Genomic DNA, 22,193 nt, shown 5'->3' with positions numbered 1-22,193 from the left:
GGTTTAGAGGAAAGGGCTGGACATCGCTGAAGATGATTATTATCCATTTTCCCCCAGGTGACTACACAATAGATAGAGTGGTGAAAAAATAATTCCAATTTTGTTCAAGTGTTTTGACAAACAGTCATGCCCTGTGAATATTCGAAAGAATGCAACTGCACTTTTCCTCGGTTACTTGGGAATTGTATTTTGTTGTATACGGAGACACTCCTATCTTTTATTATTTGAAATTTCGTGGAAATGGTATGATACTATATCTTGGTATTTTGAGTTGATTAATGTGTGAGAAAGAATAAAATTGACAGTATTAATGTATGATTATTTTATTTCAATTTCTAATGCACTTTTCTAATATAATGTGTCACAAATTATTTCTTTATAACTTCTTGACAATTGAATTATAAAATTAGTTTAACAATATTCTCCTTAAACTACAAAACCTACTGTAACTATTACGTTTTATATATACTATATATATTTTTTAATTATAACATTAGTACATATGCTTGTTCTTCCCCACAGATTCAGCAGAATTCGAACAGTTGTTCTCGCCCTCTTTACTTGATGTTTTAGATACTGTAGGTGACATAAGTTGACAGTTTACATGTGTTAACATCATTGTATAATCCATTAAGGCTGACATTGCTGAAATAATGCTGTAAGAATAAAGAAAGAGGAACCATTATTATCAGTATTCGTAAGAAGAAAATGAGTGGCAAAAGTGCAAAACCTCGCAAGTCCTGAGAACCAAAATTTTCGTGAATGCATGGAAAATGTTCTATATTAAATTTGCTTGACATAAAAGCAAAAATATGTTCCACAAAATCATCTCAAATTCATTTCACATGATTTTATGAAATATACTTTTATTCATATGTCAAGCAAATTTAACACAGTTATTGAATTTGTTTAAATTTTGGTTCTTAGGATTTACGAGGTTTCGCTCTTTTACCAGCGACATTCTAATTGTTATTGGATCTGATTATTAGACAGCAATTAGTACTATTATATCATGAAAATACTTGTCAAAATATCCACAGTAACATTCATACAAATCTATTTTTTTTTTGTGAAGTCACTACATACTCACTGCCAGAGTTCTATACTTACTCTGCACTATACTCTACCCCAGGTATCTACTGTATAATATAACAATCAAGAGAACTATCCTTACAGTTAATACGCCTTCAATTTCAGACCCAGACTCTTCAACCCTTATTCTTAAACTTACTTATGTGGCAAACTAGAGACTTCCAGAAACCTCGTCTGTTAACTGACATGGGGTGCTGTAAGTAAATCTTACATTTATGCTGGACTAAACTTGGAGATAAGTGTTATATACTTCTACCTCTTTCACTCTTTTGTCTGTAATAGAAATTTAAATAGGTTTATGTTGTTTTAGGAATAAAATTATTACATCCAATGCATATTCTTCCTAAAAAGAAAAGACTATATACAAACAGATAATATGCCAGAAACCACTTTTCATTATCAGTATTAAGCTACTGTAATTTCTGTGAAAATTCGAAACTGATGTTTTGCAACTCATGCTGTCTGTGTTTTTTTGTATAATTTGAAAGTCAAAATGACGGAATTAGCTACAAAATTTGTTTACTAGTTCCTGTGGTGAATTACCAAATAATTTAAGTACTGCAGACTACATAGCTAAATTGAGAATAACTTTTAGTAATGTAATGGTAGGTACAGTATGTTATTCCGAATTTGTGTTCTCTAATAATGTGATAAACACACATTTGAGAAAGCTAAGTACTTTCTTGGCATTTTGTCTCCAATAGATCCGACTTTAGAGCTAGTTCTGTCCAGGTGTTCAATTTTGTTCTGCTAATCTCACTTCTCTATTTCAGAATTCAACCGAAGAAATTTATTTGGTTATAGAGAGGTTGTAGACAAGCAATTTGATATAAGGAACCCAGGGTCTCCGACAAAAAATATCTGAGTTATCAGTTGTTAAAAGTTATTTACATTAAACATTTGATACACATATTCCAGTATTAAAATGAAATAGAGGTGTGGAATGGTATGTGATGGTTTCGGACCTTATTAGGGATTGCATGAAGCTCAGCTGTTATATAAGAACTGATCAACTGCATTTTCAAAATTTAGCTTCACAAAATAGTGTGCCAAAATAGTTGCAAGCCGAGACTTGTTTCAAGACTTGATCTTCAATTATGATTTTAATTCTAATGGGGTACTCGCATATAAAAGCCATCATTTTAGTTTTCTTGCTTGAAATTTTTAGATTTTAATATTCATCTACTATATTTTCCAGGTAGTATAATGCATATTGTAATTTGTTTAAAAATTAATAAATCAAGTAGACGCTTCATTGTGGAAAATCTCAGAATGACTTTCATTATACAGTGTAGTAACAGTTAAGGTAAATTGATTAGTATGTTATCTATCTTACTAAATAAAAGTTATAATTTATACTTCAGCAAATTTTTTGTGCATATATGAAGTCTACTTCGATACCTATTTTATAATAGCTCTTGTAATAATGAATCTCATTACCACTAAAAAGAATGCAATTATGTCGTCTTATCAGTGTCCTTCAAGCGACCAACAATCTCTTCAAGCTTTCTTCGTTTTGCCAGAGGTGGCTGCATTGTGGTTCCATGTGAAGCTGCTGCAGCAGTGGTGGGGCCTGTGAAATTCGGGTACAGGCGAGATGGCACAGGATGCATAGGTTGGTGTTGTGAGGACTCAGTCATTGGATATAAGTTGTAGGGCATGCCAGCCATCATGGCTGCTGTAGCTGCATTTGCTCTATTGTACAGTCTGAAATAATTCAACATTGACAGTTGTGAAAAGTAGAAATATTCTCTGTAATGAAGTGTGTGTATGTGTGTGCATGTGCGTGCACGCGCGCTCCTACGAACACATGCTAGGACTATTTCTCAACATAACCTATATTGTAGTATCTTGTAGTCTATTGTTCCAATGTACTGCAACTTACTATTTTATTCTTGTGTAATCCATCATTCCAATGGAATGTACCATTTCCAAATGTATAGCTCATTACAGTAGAACCCTGATTATCCGTCACCCTATTAACCGATCGGCGGATTATCCGACTGTCTTTGTTGCTCTTTTCTTTTCTTTCTTTATTTACTACGGAAATAAACATGTAAGAAACTTAGTACTATACCTTATATTATACTCCAATTTTTTCTAGAGTGTTTTATTAAAAGCCTTTACCTTTACATAGTACTACTGCAAGCAATAAGAATGTTACTTGAAGGTGTTTTTCCCAACTTGTAAAATAGTCACTACCTGCTTTCAAAGAAATAGTCCTAAGAACTTCCACACAATATATAGCAAATCTGTGCAGCCTCGAATGCCCGTACTTTATAACTTCTATGCAAAATATCTTCCACGGGTGTCAACAATGTTTTGCTAAGTATCAAAATAAAAATGCAAATAATTGAGAGGTTTGGGAAAAGCAAAAACCGCGGCTCATTTCGCATCAGAATACGTGATTGGCGTTACAATTGTGCACGATTTAATGAAAAATAACGATGAAGTGTATGACGTATGTAGATCTACAACAGGAGCCCTCTACTACCCCTATCCTTTCGCAAACAACCATCATAAGGAACTTCCTTGGCCCTTATAAACCAAAATTAAATTAGTGAACCACTGATTCACTATCTAGCATGTTAAACACAATACTACAGAGGAATATTATGAGGCTGTAGTATGGACTTATGAAAATATTTTATGGTACGGATTATCCGATTTTTTCGATTAATCGTTCAGTCCACCCCCTTCATTACCACGGAAAATAGAGGTTCAACTGTATAATGAAAATTATTGGACAAGTAGGTCTAAAAGCAATTACAAGAGAAAATAAAAGTACCAATACAATACAAATGACACATTTCCTTATGCATTTTGAATCATAACTAATGCAAGTTATATTTTACATAAAATGTACCAGTATCAAATAAATTTCTCTGTGTTGTTCTCATATCTCATTTAATTTGTCAAATTCTTCCATTCTGGCCTTTGTAGCAGATATGGGTTCTGATTCTCGTCTGCCAATTGGTCTGGTCTCCAGAAATCAAACTTGATTTATAGCTCGCTATTGAAGAAGGAATGCACACAGGTTTTCATAATGCTGTACTGGTTATTTCTTGTATTGATTTTGAGTTCATGCGTATGTGATGTGGTCTTTTACAGAGAAGACAAATACAGATCTCATCTGAAGTGTACATGGACATTACGATGGAGTGAAGAGAAACAACTAGAACCATTTTAAATGTGGATATGGAGAAGAATGGACACTTGCCATAAGAAATGAAATTGTGGTAGAAAAGTAGGTGAAGAAAGAATAATGCTGAAACTGATCAGGAAGAGAAAAAGAAATTGGCTGGGTTATTTGTTAAAAAGAAACTGCCTACTGAATGATGCACTGCAAGAAATGGTGAACGGAAGAAAAGTTTGCGGCAGAAGAAGATATCTGATGATAGACAACATTAAGATAGATGGATCATATGTTCATAGAAAAATTAATTAATAATGCTTGACAGTATGGTACTTCACCTGCACAAGCTAGCAGATGGATGGACAGTCAGAATATTTCACATTACTTACCCATAGCGCATGCAACCATTCATCATTAGTGTATGTGCAGGATTCAGGTAATTATTCACAGTAGCAGCATGGGGCAGAAATGCACGTTGTGCAAGTCTAACCTGAAAATTAAAAGCACCATGAATTTCACTGACAAACCAGAATTCCTGTGCTATCATTTCTCCATTCAGCCAGTCAAATGCGTGGAACTAAATAAAATAGTAGGCCTACACTAGGGTGGTCCAAAAAAAATAAAACTTCGTAATATTTAGCCCCACATGGCTAATTTTATTCATTTATATCTAAAATAAGCACATACAAAATTTTTAGCAAAAAATATTCATATTTAGAGGTCGCCTCAGGCAGGAGAATTTACAATTTAGATGATTTTAGTAACTATTATAAGAAATATACCAGTACTTACTTATTTACTTACTTACAAATGGCTTTTAAGGAACCCGGAAGTTCATTGTTGCCCTCACATAGGCCCGCCATTGGTCCCTATCCTGAGCAAGATAATCCAGTCCCTACCATCATATCCCACCTCCCTTAAATCTATTTTAATATTATTCTCCCATCTATGCCTTGGCCTCCCCAAAGGTCTTTCACCCTCAGATCTTCCAAGTAACACTGTATGCATTTCTAGATTCACCCTTACATGTTACATGCTCTGCCCATCTCAAACGTCTGGATTTAATGTTCCTAATTATGTTAGGTGAAGAATACAATGCGTGCAGTTCTGCGTTGTCTAACTTTCTCCATTCTCCTGTAACTTCATCCCTCTTAGCCCCAAACGTTTTCCTAAGCACCTTATTCTCGAACACCTTTAACCTCTGTTCCTATCTCAAAATGAGAGTGTAAATTTCACAACTAGTAATATAACCATTTTATAAATTCTAACTTCCAGATTTTTCGAGAGCGGACTAGATGATAAAAGCTTCTCAACCGAATAATAACTGGCATTTCTCATATTTATTCTGTGTTTAATTTTCTCTCGAGTGTCATTTATATTTGTTACTGTTGCTCCAAGGTATTTGAATTTTTCCACCTTTTCAAAGGATAAATTTCTAATTTTTATATTTACATTTCGTACTATGTTCTGGTCACGAGACATAATCATATACTTCGTTTTGTCGAGGTTTACTTCCACACATGGGAATTTTACCTGAAGCAAGTAAGGAGGTACCTTACTTGCTTCAGGTAAAATTTCCATGTTTTCCCTAATCGTTTGTGGATATCATACCGTATCAAATTATTTTTCTTCATGAGTCTGCTGTAATTGACTCAGGATCTAAAAATAGACACACAATGGTAAAACAGGATTATCCAAACATCATTCCCATTGCTAATATCCGTCGTAATAACTCCCACTTGTTGGAACAGGAAACTTCTTTTGATAATTTGCTATCAGTCGCAATAGGACTGTCTTCGTCTTTGTCAAAATATTATAATATTGTGAAATTAAATTAATCTCACGTTCAGCAGCATCATTCACAACTTTATTTGGAGAGACTTCTATTCAGCTCTTGAAATACAGTATTATTAAAGTTTCGTCCATTACTCTGTCGTCAAAAAAGGCTAGAGCCACTAAATGTTCGGAAAGGAACAAAAAGTGCCTGCAAAGAGCTGATTTAGCTGTAAGTGACAATGATTGGCTTAGATAAATGCTCAGAATGCTCAGTATCATTATATGGAGCTTGGGTCCCAAAGGTGGTTCATTCCATTGTTCTACATACACCAGACTAACAAAGAGAGCCAAATCTGTTATTTTCTTTAAGTCCTTTGATATATTAAACTGAGACCTGAACAGATATATCTTGGACACATAAATTCCTTTTCCCATCCATCGAGCTTGATGAGTTGGTCCAGGTGCTCGAAATGACACTGCCTTTGCCTCTACTTTGGAACAATAAACACAAAGTAAGTAATTCTTAATGATCTTCTCTTTGCTATTAATCTTTGAGGGCTGTAGGGAGATAATCTAATATTTCTGTTAGTAATCTTATGAACACTGGAAGAATTCAATAGGAGCTACAGAATATAAGTCTTTGTTCATTGACTGCCAGTCTTTTTTAAACATCTTTAAAATGTTCATTTTCTGGACCACTTGTTGAACCAATAACCAGAGATGCTTCTGTAATTTTTCAAGCTCGCTGTGAAATCCAGTATTGCTGGCAGTTGTATCAAATACATGTCCTTTAATTTTGTTTCCAAGACTCTACTTCTTTGCTGTGTCAACACATGCTTTTGCCTGAGATTTTCTCGTACTTCTATTAACTTTGGGAATTCCAAATAACTTTTCCAAGATTATACTTCTTTGCTGTGTCAACACATGCTTTCGCCTGAGATTTTCCTGTACCTCTATTAACCTTGGAAATTCCAAATAACTTTTGTTTCATACTATATCGAATTTTACTTCTTTCTGTACTCCAAACCAGTACGGAAAATGGAACTTTATGTTATAGTTACTTTCTGGACTCCATGCCTACGAACATATGAATACACCATGAAAAACCTAGTATGAGAAAACTCAATTATTAGCCTTTTGGGCGGGGCTTTGTTATTAGATGTTATTCCTGTAACAACTATGACTTCAACATATAATACTTAAAAATAATAAAGTAATACACCATGTCCTGCTTAGAAGGATCGAGAAATAAATGCTCACCATTTAAAATCAGATGAAGATATCGTTGTGATTTACATCTGATAAGATGCAGAAACTGTCCAAGTTTATGTACCAATGGTTTAAAAACAGTTCCATATTCATGCCCAGGCGCACTAATGTTTATCGTGGAAACAAGCCTGGTGCCATTCAGTAGAACATTACGTCATTGGACCATTTTTCTTCATCGAGACAACAGTCACAGGGAATGTGTATCTGGACATGTTGCAGAACTTTTGTTGTTGATCAACTCCTCCCAGAATCGGTTTTTCAGCAACATGGGGCTCCATCCCATTACTATTGGAACAATGCGTGGCTTCTTGAATGCAAACTTTCCCAATAGGTTGATCGGTAGAGGAGAACCCTTGCCTGACCACCTAGGTCAACCGACTTGATGCCCATTGACCTTCCTTTGGGGCTTTGTGACAAGTGTTGTGTACCAACGTGATACAGTTGACACTTTTGAAAAACTGAGACAACGCATTATAAATGCAGCTGCTCTAATCACCCCACAAATGTTATGAAACACTTGGCAAAAGGTTGAATACCTTTTAGATGTCTTCAGGGTAGCTCGAGGTGCATACATCGAGTTGCATTGACAATTCTCCGAAACTCATATTATACACAGTTATGTCATAAAACCATTATTTATACTTTAAATTAACACTTATTTCCGATCCCTCTAAGCGGGACACAGTCTATAGCACAAAACATATACTTCAAATAATTTTTATGAAAACACAGGCATAGAAAAGCTTCAGTTCAGAGACATACTACCCATAATATCAAGCAAATCTTCATTATCGATCGATGTGCCCTGTAATGTGCTTATATATACAAACTTGAATTTACCTAATTGAAGTCAATAAATTAAAGATAAGTATCGTATTTCTGTCAGTTCGCATTAACTTCCAAACTAAACTAAATTAATTTACTTACATATATATTTATTTCACCTTTTTTGCACTGTTTCATATCTTGTACTGTATAATTTTCATTGTTACAATTGCATTTACTACATGATTCTCTCAAGGCCTCTGTATCTCATGACGATTCTGCCACCAGATGTCAGCTTATTTCCTATACCTCTATGATCACATAGGCGATGACCATTATTACAATGCTGTTCTCATTTTATACATTGTGGGACATGAAGTCACCGCAACGGCAGGATTCAGTATGACCAACATTCATTAAATAAAGTAACTCACTGTTGTACTGAACTAATGACAATATTTAATATAAAATCACAATAAATTTGATTTACGTCTTCCTTGAACAGAATCTTTTATACTCCTTGTCAAACCTCATTTTTTATTTGTTTGGGATTAATTTTTCCATCACTTTGCTGCATTTTTCTAATAGTTCTTTTGAAATCTCACATCCCTCTCTTAAACCTGCCATCATGATTCATTTGCAACAATTCTCTCCTGCTCATTCAATGACCGAAACTATGGGCCCTGTAATGAGCTTATTGTCTGCCTACATTTGGTGCATCTCCAACGTACAATAATTAACAAATATTAAACATTTTTATATAGTATAAAACAAAGTATTGTATGTAACTCCTTAAGAAAGTGTTTTAACAGTACTCATCCATAAACATCTCACTCATACCTTAAAGACTCACTTTCTTAAGGAGTTATGTAAATAACTATTCTTGTCCATTGCCAGTAACAATTACAATACGTTCGACTTTTTTCATGGCATTATCGATACATGGCAACAATTTTCCATCCAAATATAAAAAGAGCAGTCTCTTTCTCCTCAATCTCGTCAGCTTCTTTTCCTCCTACTTTCATTGAACACTTCACTGAACTCCTAGAGAAAGTCATATTTTTATATATGTTATATCCAAGAGTCTTAGCAACTGATCCAGCAACAAACACAACTGCACAATCTTGTAGACTGACTCGATCTAAAGTGGAAACTATTTGAGGAGTTTGAGTATATTTTTAGGTGTGTTTATAACTGCTGTAAATGTTGTTGGACCAGGTTGGTATTCCGCTTTACTTTCACTTGGCTAGGAATCCTAGCATGATTCTACACACCACTATTTTCTCACATGCTGAATTGCAAGAAAATTGCAGTGAGTTTCCTTCTTCTAAATGGTGAAATTGAATAGCCAGAGTGCATTCAGTATATGTGGCAGCCTTACTGTAGATAAATTTTGTGTTGACTTTTCTAACAACCACAGAGTAGGTGTAGATCTCACAAAATTACCTTAAGTCATATGCACCAGCCACAAATAGCGCTCTTATGAGTAATTTTTAAATTAATTCTATTGCCTGGGGAAACCTCTAGATATTAATATTTTTTGCTAAAATTTTGTATCTTCTGGTTTTAGATATAAATTAATAAAATTAACCTTATGAAGATATGCATTTCCAACTTTCACTTTTTTGGACCACCCTAACAGTTACATTTAAAAATTATTATTATGAAGGCAAAAGGCATATATTTTTTCATTATATTGTGTTTTATACACTTTGCAATAATTCAGTTCTTTATCATGTTACCAGTGACATTCTCTTTTCTTATTTTATTTAGATGCATTTAGATATATAGATATGAAATCATATACAGTTAATCTTATTGTAGAATATAACTTTAATTTCTTGCATTGACCATAAAACATATTTTATCTAATTCAAAATAAATTAAATATTTGACTTCAGTTGTAATTGTACAGTTTAATGTATTGTATTCAAGTCTAATATTACTTTGCCATTTATGGAAGTCAGTATTTAAAATTGGTCGAAGTATGAAGTCATTACCTAGTTGTTTATAATGAGATTCCAACTTTGTTACTTGTCAAGTAACCAAGTCTTAAAACCATCGAAGTGAAAAAAAAAATGGAGAGTCCCTCTTGACTACGAAAGTGATGTTTGCAATTGACTGTAAAAGCATATATATCATATAACCTTCTATTACAGAAAGCGTTTCTTTTTGGTCAACTGGTATTTGTGGCGTTTACATTATTTGTAGCAAGATACGAATTCTAAGACTTAAATTGTGTGAGCTACTTTTCCCATACCTTATTAAATTCTATGTTTCTTCTTGTGCCATTGTTGTCTGAAATTATTTTCCTTTTTCTATAATGGCTATTATTCCTGTACAGTAATGACAAAAAAACTGGACCGACCCTTGTAGCTGATTTCAGAGCCTTGTTCGCTCCAGAGCACGATAGACTGATAACTAAGACTTTCGTGGTTCGAATTCTGCCTGGGAAGGAAACTTCTTTTTGTTCCTTATTCAAATTTATTCCCAATACTTTTCGATTGCAACGATATTTTACTACTTAATTAACTTATTATTCCCAGAACATGAATTTTACCAGCAATCGAAAAGTATTGGGAATAAATTTGAATAAGGAACAAAAAGAAGTTTCCTTCCCAGGCAGGATTCTAACCACGAAAGTCTATCGTGCTGTGGAGTGAACAAGGCTCTGAAATCAGCTACAAGGGTCGGTCCAGTTTTTTTTGCAACTACTGTACATATTAATTTTTAGAGAAACTGAAGTGTTTCCTGCTCATCTTCCATAATAGCTAGGATTACTTTAATGTTGCAAAGAATTTGTGTAGATATTTTAACATTATAAATTGTTTGTTTGGAGAAATTTTATAATGGAGGTATAATTATATAAATAATTAACTTCTCTGATAAAAGCATATCTGGGAACACAGTGTCTGTATCATTTAATTATCACTTTATCAAACGAAAAGAAATGAACAAATGTTTTAAAGCTGTTTTATAGTATGTCGAATTTTGTGTGTTCTTAATAAATACCCCTTAATTTTTTAGTAAAATTATTATATTACACAGTTGGATTAACTCATAGACACTGAATATGAACAAGTCTTCTTAAGAGAAATTACTGTATATAAACAGACAGTACTGGTATGCTAAAAAATGTTTTTTTTTTTTTTTTTTTGTATTGGAGTGCAGAAAATGTGCATTTCACAAGAAGTTTCGAAATGTAATTTTTACAGCATCACAGTTCTTTCTCTTTATACTTTTTATAATGATCTGAATAACATGAAAGACTTACCCTTCTCTGAGCCAATTCCCTATATGGAGGATAATGTCCATATGCTGAAAATCCTTGCCACAAATGTTGTACTAGAGGTGTATTCCCAGATGGTTTCATCATCCAATTTTGAGTGTTTAATATATTTGGATAATGTGCCATTGGTTGAACGGTGGAATTGATATTGCAAGCTGCTGATGAATCTGGTATCATAGCAGGATTACCGGATCTGGGGATGGCAGGTGGTTGTACAGACCTCAGGTAGTCATATTGTCTCAAATTTGTTGAGTTTTGGTGTAAATTGAGAGGAATGTTGTTGTAACTTGTTAAGTTCAGTGTGTGATTTGGGACAGTGTAACCTCCTGAATGTCCTGTCCATATTCTGCCCATGCTTGTAGACTCAATAGGAGCTTCATTAGCTTTAAGGTCTGCTGACTGTCCTTGAGAATCATGTCTCTGTTTGCTAACAGTTATAGCTGGAAATACCTCATTTTGGTGGTATGAACTGGTCTGTGGTGTGGGAGTATCTCTTGTAGTGCAAGTAACTTTGTTGTCATTATTTTCGGAGATAGGCACTGGTAATTCTTTGTCATTGTCATTATTTGTATCTTTGGATGTAGATTCTGCTCTTTGTTCTTTTAATCTGGCAACAGCCAGTTCATGAAGATAATACAGGTATTCTGCTGAAGAATGTGATTTATATGTTGAAATCTCGTATGTGGAGGGATTAATATTCAGCATACCACTGTTAGACAGTGAGGATGCTGACAAGGAATTATTGTTCTCTTCATCGCCTGTTGTTTTTGTTTCAGGATTGATGATTTCATCAGGTACATCTATTCCAAATATTAATTTCATGTTTTCTTTATTCCACTCCAAATCAAGATTTTTACATGGAACGTCCATAAGAATGGGATCTGGGTCATATTCATCCCTAAAGACACCAGAAGTTTCCTTCAAAGCATTTTTGTCTTTTTCACTCTCTAATTCATTATTATACTTGTCTTTTATTGGATTTTCAGAAGTAGACACCTCCTTCATGCTTCCTACAGTTTGTGGTGACAGTTTCTGTTGTGTCTCTTCATTTACTAAGACTTTCTCTGGCGTTGAAAATGGTACAACTGATGGAGAGGAAGTCTTACAAGTTTTCTTATTAGTACTTTTCTTTTTCTTATATTTTTCATCTATAACTTTATTATACAGACCGTCTTGCTCTTTGTCATATTTTTTCCCTGAATCATAACAATCCATTTCTTTAATACAGTCCTGTGAACTATCATTTACTTTTACACAAGCACTTGTCTCATTGTCTTGAAATCGTGTCTGCATACAGTCTTTATCATATATCTGTTTTGCAAAGTCAGCATTGTCTGTAATAGGGTCGAGTGGAGTTATGAGATCTGACAAAAGAGACTTCTGCGGGCATGTAAGTTCTTCTAGTAAAGACTTTCTTTTAATTGGAAGAATATCTGCACTCTTTCGAATTTCTGGTTTCTTCGTATATTTTTGTTTTGTTACCAATTTTCTTTTTGGTTGCTTCTTATTTCTGATGGAACCTTAAAAAGAACAATTAATGTTACATAAATTGGGACAGTATGTAAAAGTTAGGTACTAACTTTAGAACAATTTGAAGAAGTATTGCGCTTCATATTCATTATTGAGTGAAAAATCTCATCATATAAACCAGTGATGAGATAGAAATGGTCCAAAAAGGAAATTCCTTTCTGGAATTCGAACTTCTCTTCCTCCTTCGCGGGATTTCTTATGGATCTAAACTAATCTAGTTTAATTTTAAGCTACTTTTGACAAGTTTAATTAAAACCATTACAAATTAACGAATCTCTTGTATCAATCATATTGACGAGTCAGTTCAAAAGGGAAACAACTCAAAATTTAAAGTTTTGAAAAAGCTTCATTTTAAAGTTTCATGTTGCTGTGAAAAATCAGAGGATCATTAAAATTACTCCAAATTCTGTTAAAGATGTTTTATATACCATATACAATAAGTTTCGAATGAGTGATGTTAATTGGATTTTTATAGCAAAATCAAACTTTAAAATACAGTGTTCTCAAAACTTTAAATGTCGAATTGTTTCCCTTTTAAATTGGCTTGTCGATATGTAGAGCAATCTAAACAATAGTGGTTCTTTCCCACAGATACAGATTTCTATATTAAGAAAAAAACAAATTAATGTTATATTAACATAAACCACATGCAATTAATAACTATGATATTCATGTATTAGTTTTCTTACTTCAGTATTTTATTAGTAATGAAATGTTCAACCTTTTAGCAAAACAAAATGTGGGGGACATAATTGTTGAGTGTGCGAAAATGTTTTAAAGATCTGTATCATGGTTCATAAGAGGCTATAGTTTTAATTTCTTCTCAGCATAGATATGTAATATTTAAACAGAAAAGCGATGCAAATATCTCGTCAACATATGACTGAAAACTTTCGGCTTGGAGCATGTGCAGTGTGGCATTCTTTGACTTAGAAAACACTCGAGTCTCTCAACTATTAGGCCCTTGATCGTATAGACCAAAAAACAAAATTTGGGCCACTTGAATTTTCCAAGTTCCAGTTATAACATATTGTGCATGCTGACGTGCTCACAGTTACATGACTGATCTGTTCCACCTCATCTACAATGGACTGTTTACATGATAGACTGGAACATTGTTTGGCTGTGAATGGTTCTCATTTGAATACTGTAACTGTGGTAAAATTTGGTTAGTGATAGTGTTTTGTTTACTTTTAGGGGCTACTCAACATGATTTTACATACTTATTTGTCTCAAGTTTGAAGTCCATGAAACAAGTTTAATAAATTGTTAAAAGACATGGAATGAGTGAATGGGTAAAATTTCTACACATTCATACGTAAAATTTAATGGAGATTCGGAATATGTTAATTTTAATATCGGGTGCGATTTATAGAAAATAAAGTTTACTGTCACACTCTGCATGCCTAAATAACTAACTTTTATCCATGACCATAAAGAAAAACATGTCTTTACTAAATGCTTTTGCGTTTGTAAAGTAGGCTTTTATTCAACATTAATTTATTCCACTAGTGAGATAAAGACTTTACGTCACAGTTTGAACTTTATCTCACAGTTCATTAGTGTTTTCCTAGTACTTGGGTACACACGTATACTTTTCCATTCAACTATTACTCAAGAAGTTAATATATTAGTTACTAGATGTCACTACCGCTACTTTTTTATTACAATTTCTTAAATATACATACACTCAATCTCCTTCTCTTTTCTCTATCCATATCTAATATGTATTTTTTTTTAAATTTCGTAATAATTTACCTTTTCGGATGTGAGGAGACTTGAACCTGCGAAGTTGGGTTTATAGGATTTTAAAACAACACGCGTTAGTCAACTGAGCTAAACAGACATAATGATAAATTAAGTTTAATATTCCTCTTAAGTTTACAGAAGTAAAATGTGAAATTATTTTAATCACATTAGTCCCGTGAACATTTCTAAATAATCCCTGAAACTTCAAAAAGACGAAAATACACGTTTAAAATGTAAAAATATAATTTCAAGGGAAAAATTGTTCCGGGACCGGGTATCGATCCCGGGACCTCTGCTTGAACGTACCAGCGCTCTGCCAACTGAGCTACCTGGGAACTCCACCCAACACTGTCTCAACCTTTCCCTTTATATCCACACAACTCGCGTGGGCTGACGAAACGCCAGAGACCCACATGGAGTGCACACAATCTCTGTGTGACTTGGAATTGTGGTTTGCTGTTAACGTACACAGTGACGTATATATTATGCAAATCTAGTCTTTCAGGTAAAGCTTCCTGTAAAGCAGATTTGAATAATTTCAAGGGAAAAATTGTTCCGGGGCCGGGTATCGATCCCGGGACCTCTGGTTGAATGTACCATTGCTCTGCCAACTGAGCTACCCGGGAACTCCACCCAACACCGTCTCAACCTTTCCCTTTATATCCACACAACTCGCGTGGGCTGACGAAACGCCAGAGACCCACATCGAGTGCACACAATCTCTGTGTGACTTGGAATTGCGGTTTTCTGTTAACGTACACAGTGACGTATATATTATGCAAATCTAGTCTTTCAGGTAAAGCTTCCTGTAAAGCAGATTTGAATAATTTCAAGGGAAAAATTGTTCCGGGGCCGGGTATTGATCCCAGGACCTCTGGTTGAATGTACCAGCGCTCTGCCAACTGAGCTACCCGGGAACTCCACCAGAATTTTTCATTATGGACATGGATAAAATTACGGCTGACGCCTTGTGCTTAAATCTTTCCACTCGCGCAATAAAGATGCACTTACCTCACAAGTACCATAAATAACTATTTTCGAACACTGGTATCATATTGTATGATTTATCTCCAACAGTTTTTGTATGAAACTTTTTTTTTTTTCGTGAAAATTAAAATTTAGGAAGTTATTACCAATATTCCATACTTACTTTGCACCAAAATTTAAGAGGTGATTATACATGTTAAATATAACAAAACTTTTATTACACTTTTCCTTCGATGAAGCACCATTAAATCCAATAGTCTTTGTCCAATGTTTGCAGTGCTCTATTGCAGTAACACCCTGAGAGAAATGGCTGATTTCTATACAAGCAGATAGGTAAAAATAATCTGAATAGTTAGTGTTTTGAGTCTTTATTTTTTTTTTAATAAACCATTTAGCCATGAATTGAAATGGAATAATTGCGATAATTGTTAAAATTAATCTTGCAATGTAGCACACTGTTGAGTGCGTGTGACTGAGTACAGCAGAGGGGGAGGGGAAGGTAAGGGATGGGTGGCTGAGTTTGCTAGAGTTATTGCAGTAGCCATGATGTTCCCAAATGCTTCATAGAAACATAATGATTTCCTCTCAAATGGTGGATGTTAGAAAGATTTATTTAGATTTTTCAAACCTCTCCTCATGATCTATTACCAGTTTCATTTTGATGCAGTAGTTAATGTATATATAATGTATACACAGTATGCGGCGAAACAAACAATATTGAAATCATCACTCATCTGCTGTCCATGTTTCCTAAGCAACCGAGGATATGCTCTCTCCCTCTTCCTCCTGCACGATGGGCATATTATGATGCACTGCTTATCCGTTACCCATTTCAGTGAGTGCTGACGACCACTGTTTTATATGATAGTTAGACATATTGTATATTCAGTGTTGGGTTTAGTGCTGCAATTACGGTTCTCACAACAGAGGAGAAGGTGTTCATCGTCGAGCATTATTTCCAGTCATATGGAGTAGGACATCAGAATGAGCCGAGCTTGCACCACATTAAAGAGCAGTACCAAGAGAGATTTAACAAAGTGACACCAAATAACACAACAATGTTATCTGTAGTCGAGAAGTTCTGCCATATGGGAATAGTCTTATGTCACCTTGTATGTTATAATGACATCTTGATTTTCAGAGTACTGAAATTACATACTCTGCAAGAAACAATGCTTGACGATAAACACCTTCTCCTCTGTTGTGAGAATCAGCACTAACCCCAACATTGAATATACAATATGTCGAACTATCATATAAAATAAATAAGTACTTGGTTGCTAGAGAAACATGGACAGCAAATGAGCGATAATTTCAGTATTGTTTGTTTTGCCGCATACTATATAAGTGTAAAGGCAACTAATAGATTTAAACTGTTAAAAGACTAGCAGGAACAAAATGAAGTTCAAAGTGTCCACTTAACTCTGAACACCAGCTACAATTCGTACATTAAACCAATTATAAGATATTGTAGTATCTAATAAACAGAGACTAGAAAGTACAGAAATCAAGCTTTACATTTCATGACTAGTGCAATCAAAACAACTTTGATTGAAGCCATACAAGTAATTTAATTACTTCCAATAAACAAATTTTATTTCTTTAAATACTAACCCTCTTAAGCCTTTGCAGCACAAATTAATTTTTTATATTTTTCACCTCCGTTGTAGTATTCTTAATTATTAAACATATGACAATTAGTACTTGATACTGTCTTTTATCTAGTAAATATAGTACTTTTAACTTTATATTATATAATTTGTAAATATCTACATTATTTTAACAATTAAATTTTTATAAAAACATGAAATTACTTAGTCATACGTTAAAAAGTGTTAAAATTTTAAAAAAGGTATATACCTTTGACAGACGGCCCGTTTCGACGTGATGTCACGTCTTCCTCAGTGTCTCCTGAACTACTGGTGATCTTGAATTCTGCGATGTGCATTTGTCGATTGTAGGGGTGGGGGTATGTTGCTCTTATGGTGGGGGCTGGTTGTTTGTGTGTTATGACGTATCATGACGTCGAATAATGTGTGGGTATTGAACTGTAATTGTGTGTTAAGTATATGTTGTGGGTATGGTATTGTATGTTTATATATTTCGTATTGTTCTAAGATGTTTAACTGTGAACTTTTTGGTGTGATGTGTAAAATTTCCATATGACTAAGTAATTTTATGTTTTTAACAAACAAAGTGTTAACGTGAACTTTAATCAGTAAATTTTTATGTTTTCTATATCCATGATTTTAACACTGACAATGTCTATAGTGAAGTATTTCATTCACTGACAAATATTATTATTATTATTATTATTATTATTATTATTATTATTATTATTATTATCATGGATCATAACAAAACTTCGATCAATTTTTTTCGACATTTTAACTCTGCACACAATTTCAAAACACATATGGTACCCCTATGTATACTTAAAAGGTGGTTCCATGGTGGAATGAGTGTGCCATAAAATTTAGAAAGAAAGAAACTGGTGGTTTTTCTGAATAACCACTATGCTGCAAAGGGTTAACTTATAAAAATGAATAAAGCTTCCAAATTTTGGTAAATGGAATAGCTACAAAAACTCTAATCACACAAATGAAGTGGGTAGGCATTGGAAATACATTTGCACTAAAAATTCAAAATATATTTTCACAAGAAGTAATTAATCTAAAATTATAGAAATATAAATTGAAGAAGAAATGTCTCAATGTAGTTCAATAATGGAATAGCTACAAAAACTCTAATCACACAAATGAAGTGGGTAGGCATTGGAAATACATTTGCACTAAAAATTCAAAATATATTTTCACAAGAAGTAATTAATCTAAAATTATAGAAATATAAATTGAAGAAGAAATGTCTCAATGTAGTTCAATTAATAATTGCAAAATTAAATGTCTTGATCTAGATGAATTTTCAACAAAGGTGATATAAAACCTAAAGAAGCAAAGGCTATTGTAAACAGTTAATAGAAGACATCCAAAAAGTGACTGGACACTTAATGGTTCTCTTTTGGACCATAAAGAAGTGGCAAATATACTTTGTGTTTATTCTTATTAAATTATGTTTCATCCACTTCTATAACATTTTTCTTACTTCATACAGTATCACACAGATCGAGTTAATTGATATTGTGATATACAAGTTTATTTAGACTAATAATGATATAGCTTAGAGGTTATAAACTCAACACATATTTCGAGATTGCACTTGGGCATGGATTTGATGCTGCTTGGGCTGATAACTTAATTTGATCTTTCAGTTTTTTTCTTTTCTAACAATAGGCGAAAGTCAGGTAATCCCATGGCAAATACTCTCACTAAATGCTACCTCATCTGATAAATAACTACACTGTTACTATAGTATCTTTAAATAAGGATAAAAATAACGAAATAGTGACTCACCAGGCACTGAATTTGAAGGTGACAGCTTACATGCTCTTGACATAAAATTCTCCATACTCTTCTCAAGAACTGGACTTACTATCAGATCACATGCTGACAGTGATTTCTTTGGACTGTGTTCCTGTTATGACAAAAATAATTACTCCTTATTTTATCATTTATATTTTAAGTTCTATTTTTTTTTTTTCATTTTCTTTTGATTTGGATCCTTTTTCAGTTGAAGTAGCTAATCACTATGATGTTTTTTCTGTGAACTAAAGGTTATGTTTCTTGAATGCTTCTTATATACCTATCCACTGTTGGCTAGCTAGATCTGTCGCAGCTTCACTGGAGCCCCTTCAGCTACTCTTTCAGATTCTTTTCAGTCCCTCACAACTACCTTGGAGGTACCAGAACTATGTCCCCATTGAATATCACCCTATCAAGCAATCCTCTACTTGAGCAGTGCTAAACAATTGGGGTGCGGGGTCAGAAATTTAATTTTGAAGGCTTTAGAACTCAAAAGGATACCAAGAGAAATCATAAACAGAATCAATAATTTATATTAAAAGAACGGAAGCTGTATCAGAGTAGATGATAAAAGGCCAGAGTGGTTTACAACAGAGAGCTCTTCTCTCTGTTGTGGTTTAGTGTATTGTCACCTTGGTTGTTTAATGTGGCAATGGACAAGATTATTAAAACACTAAGTGGAAACAACAAAGTACTTAAAGTATTAGTACAGTACATGCAGGTGACACTGCAATTTGAGGGTATCATGGACATCGATAGGAAGTAGAACAGAATATTAATAAATGATATGTTGAATTGGAAAAAGCTGGATTGGGTATTAATACAGAGAAGAGCGTAATGATGAAAATTAGTAAGATGGAATCAGCAATGAGTGAGATTAAATGTGGTGGATATCCATTAATGGCAGTAAAAGAGTTTGGGTACCTAGGAAGTAAATTTATCTTCTCTTCTTCATCCATCTTTATACACACTTATATTAGAAGACAAATAGGTGGTGAGAATAAAATATCACACTGAAATAAATATATTTATACACGGAAAACCACAAATTTCAGAAGCTATACAAAATTTATATGCCAAGTCACAACAAAATTGGCTTGAGTAAAGACTAATGAGTCGCGCACGGTAGAAGCGATCAAGTCTGTATTGAAACTGTTACAAATCAGACTGACCAATAGCAAAGCATGTGACAACAATCACTATTTATTTTGGACGAGTCAAATGAAAGGTACCGATGGGATGAACAGCAGAACTCAAGTAACCTTGAAGCAGGAGCTAAAAGTTTATCACGCACAGTCGTAAAGGCTGTGTGCGACCTCTGAAGGGTTAAGATAAATATATCATCATTACAATGTTGTAACTACATTTTATTAGGTACCATTACTGTACTCTGAGAAATAGCTTTAATAATGTGGCACCCGTCTGGATTGTTCTGGAAATCCTGGTTGCCTTGGGAGTGTGTGTGCGCATCCAGCGTGGAGTGGAGAGAGAGTAGGGGAAGTGAAACTCTGGCTTCGGTAGGCGCTGGGCACGGTGCAGAGTGAGGGGAAAAAGAACTGCAGTCCCGGCGTGAGTGGAGGGGATGGAAGTAAGGAAACATCTGAAGGCCGAGTGTTGTGGGTTCCAGAGGCTTCGCGACGCAGAACATTCTAGACGATGGTGGTAAATAAATAACACCGTGAGTTGCGACGAGAGGTCAGTCAGTCAGCTGCGAGAGAAAGCTAGTTAGCCTTCAGTCAGCGGAGACGTATCCAGAGGATCTGAGTTCGAGGTACAGTGAACTTGAGTGAGTCCGTAACTGTGGCAGTATCCAGGCGAGTTCAACATACCCGGAGGTCTTTGGTTCGACGTGCAAGGAACCGCATCTGGAGGGTGGGGTTCGATGTGGAGAGAACCGCGTCTGGAAGGCTTGGGTTCGAAGTGCAGTGAACTGTATCTGGAAGGCTTGGGTTCGAAGTGCAGTGAACTATCTGGAAGGCTTGGGTTCGAAATACAGTGAACTGTATCTGGAAGGGTTCGACGTACAGTGAACTTCATTGAGTGAGCTAAAAGAACTAGCCAAGGCAAACGAACTGTGAACTGAGAACTGACAGTTTTGTTTTGTACATAGTGCTTTGTGAACATTAATTGAAATTAGGAGTATATTATTGTTGTTTTTCTCAATAATACACGTGAATTGTCATTGTCGTTCTGTGGAGTGCAATAACGACTACTGTGTTGCTGTGTTGAGTGGAATACCCATTGTTGACAGGTGTGTGGTTAAAGTTACAAATAAAAGGCACTTTGTTGTATAAGCATTACAATTATATATATATATATATATATACTAGGATTATTCTGAGGTATTATAATGATAACATAACTCACTAACCGGATCATGCAGTGAAACCTTCTCTTCTTTATTGCATTCTGATTGATTATTGAGTTCTGACATCTTCACAGCAGATGGAGCCATAAGTAACTCCAAATCCATAATGTCTTTCACACTTTTATATCCTACTAACTGTTTGGAATCTGGTTTTGAAGATAGCTGCTGTAAGATTGTTTCTGATAAATCTCCTACAACCTCATATAAATCATAATTATCAAATTTTGGATCTGTTATGACACTATCATTATCTGAGGTGCAGTTGTTTGTAGCATCTTGAGTGCACTTTATCTGCGATGATTCCAGTGCTGACTTAGAATCTTCCTCAAAATCTTCGACAGTTGTCGAAGTTCCTTTTGATTTAGCATCTGTCATAACTCGTGGCATGTTTTGAGCACTTTTCAACACTGGCAGTACCCTGAAAAAATTAGATATAATTGCTTATTATAAAAACGTGATGAATAAAATGATACTCTGGCTTGTTAATTTATTTAATGTCTATAGTACTTATTATGTGAGAAAAATACTGATAGGTGCGTGGTTAGCATTTCCATATAGGGCCAGCTAGAATCTTTCTGGTCTCTGATAGTTAGGCAGTATGACGAATTCTGTATCTGAAGATGGGGGGGGGGGAAGGGATCTGGAAGGTGGAATTCATTCCTACTGATATCAGGAAGATAAACAAGGAAAATAACTGCAAAATTGTATCTTAACTTGGACAAGAAATGTACAGTGAATTTTGTCTTGAGGCATTACCTAATTTCTGGTTTATGGCCAGAATTGTTTTATGTGCAATAAATATATCGATGAAGA

The 22,193-nt window shown here is 34.4% G+C and overlaps 1 protein-coding gene across 1 annotated transcript; it reads right to left on the bottom strand.

Annotated features, from left to right (window-relative positions):
* Positions 1 to 261: 261 nt before the first annotated feature.
* Positions 262 to 21,793, bottom strand: LOC138693251 (uncharacterized). Its single transcript, XM_069817087.1, has 6 exons — positions 21,384 to 21,793; positions 19,004 to 19,124; positions 11,313 to 12,847; positions 4,618 to 4,718; positions 2,533 to 2,799; positions 262 to 656 (listed from the first exon to the last, which is right to left on the bottom strand). Exons 1-5 carry the CDS (start codon positions 21,765 to 21,767, stop codon positions 2,550 to 2,552), a joined length of 2,391 nt encoding a protein of 796 aa, XP_069673188.1. The 5' UTR covers positions 21,768 to 21,793; the 3' UTR covers positions 262 to 656; positions 2,533 to 2,549.
* Between the last annotated feature and the right edge of the window lie 400 nt (positions 21,794 to 22,193).

This window comes from Periplaneta americana, chromosome 17, assembly GCF_040183065.1.
Source record: "Periplaneta americana isolate PAMFEO1 chromosome 17, P.americana_PAMFEO1_priV1, whole genome shotgun sequence".
Taxonomy (NCBI): Eukaryota; Metazoa; Arthropoda; class Insecta; order Blattodea; family Blattidae; genus Periplaneta; species Periplaneta americana.
This window is presented reverse-complemented; position numbering and strand designations above follow the sequence as displayed.

Excerpts from the sequence above, each read along its gene's own strand:
- LOC138693251 (XM_069817087.1), bottom strand. The coding sequence starts at position 21,767 with ATGCCACGAGTTATGACAGATGCTAAATCAAAAGGAACTTCGACAACT. Across the intron at positions 19,125-21,383 it reads AGGTTTCACTGCATGATCCG|GAACACAGTCCAAAGAAATC; the intron begins GTTAGTGAGTTA and ends TTGTCATAACAG. Across the intron at positions 2,800-4,617 it reads AATGGTTGCATGCGCTATGG|ACTGTACAATAGAGCAAATG; the intron begins GTAAGTAATGTG and ends GAATTATTTCAG.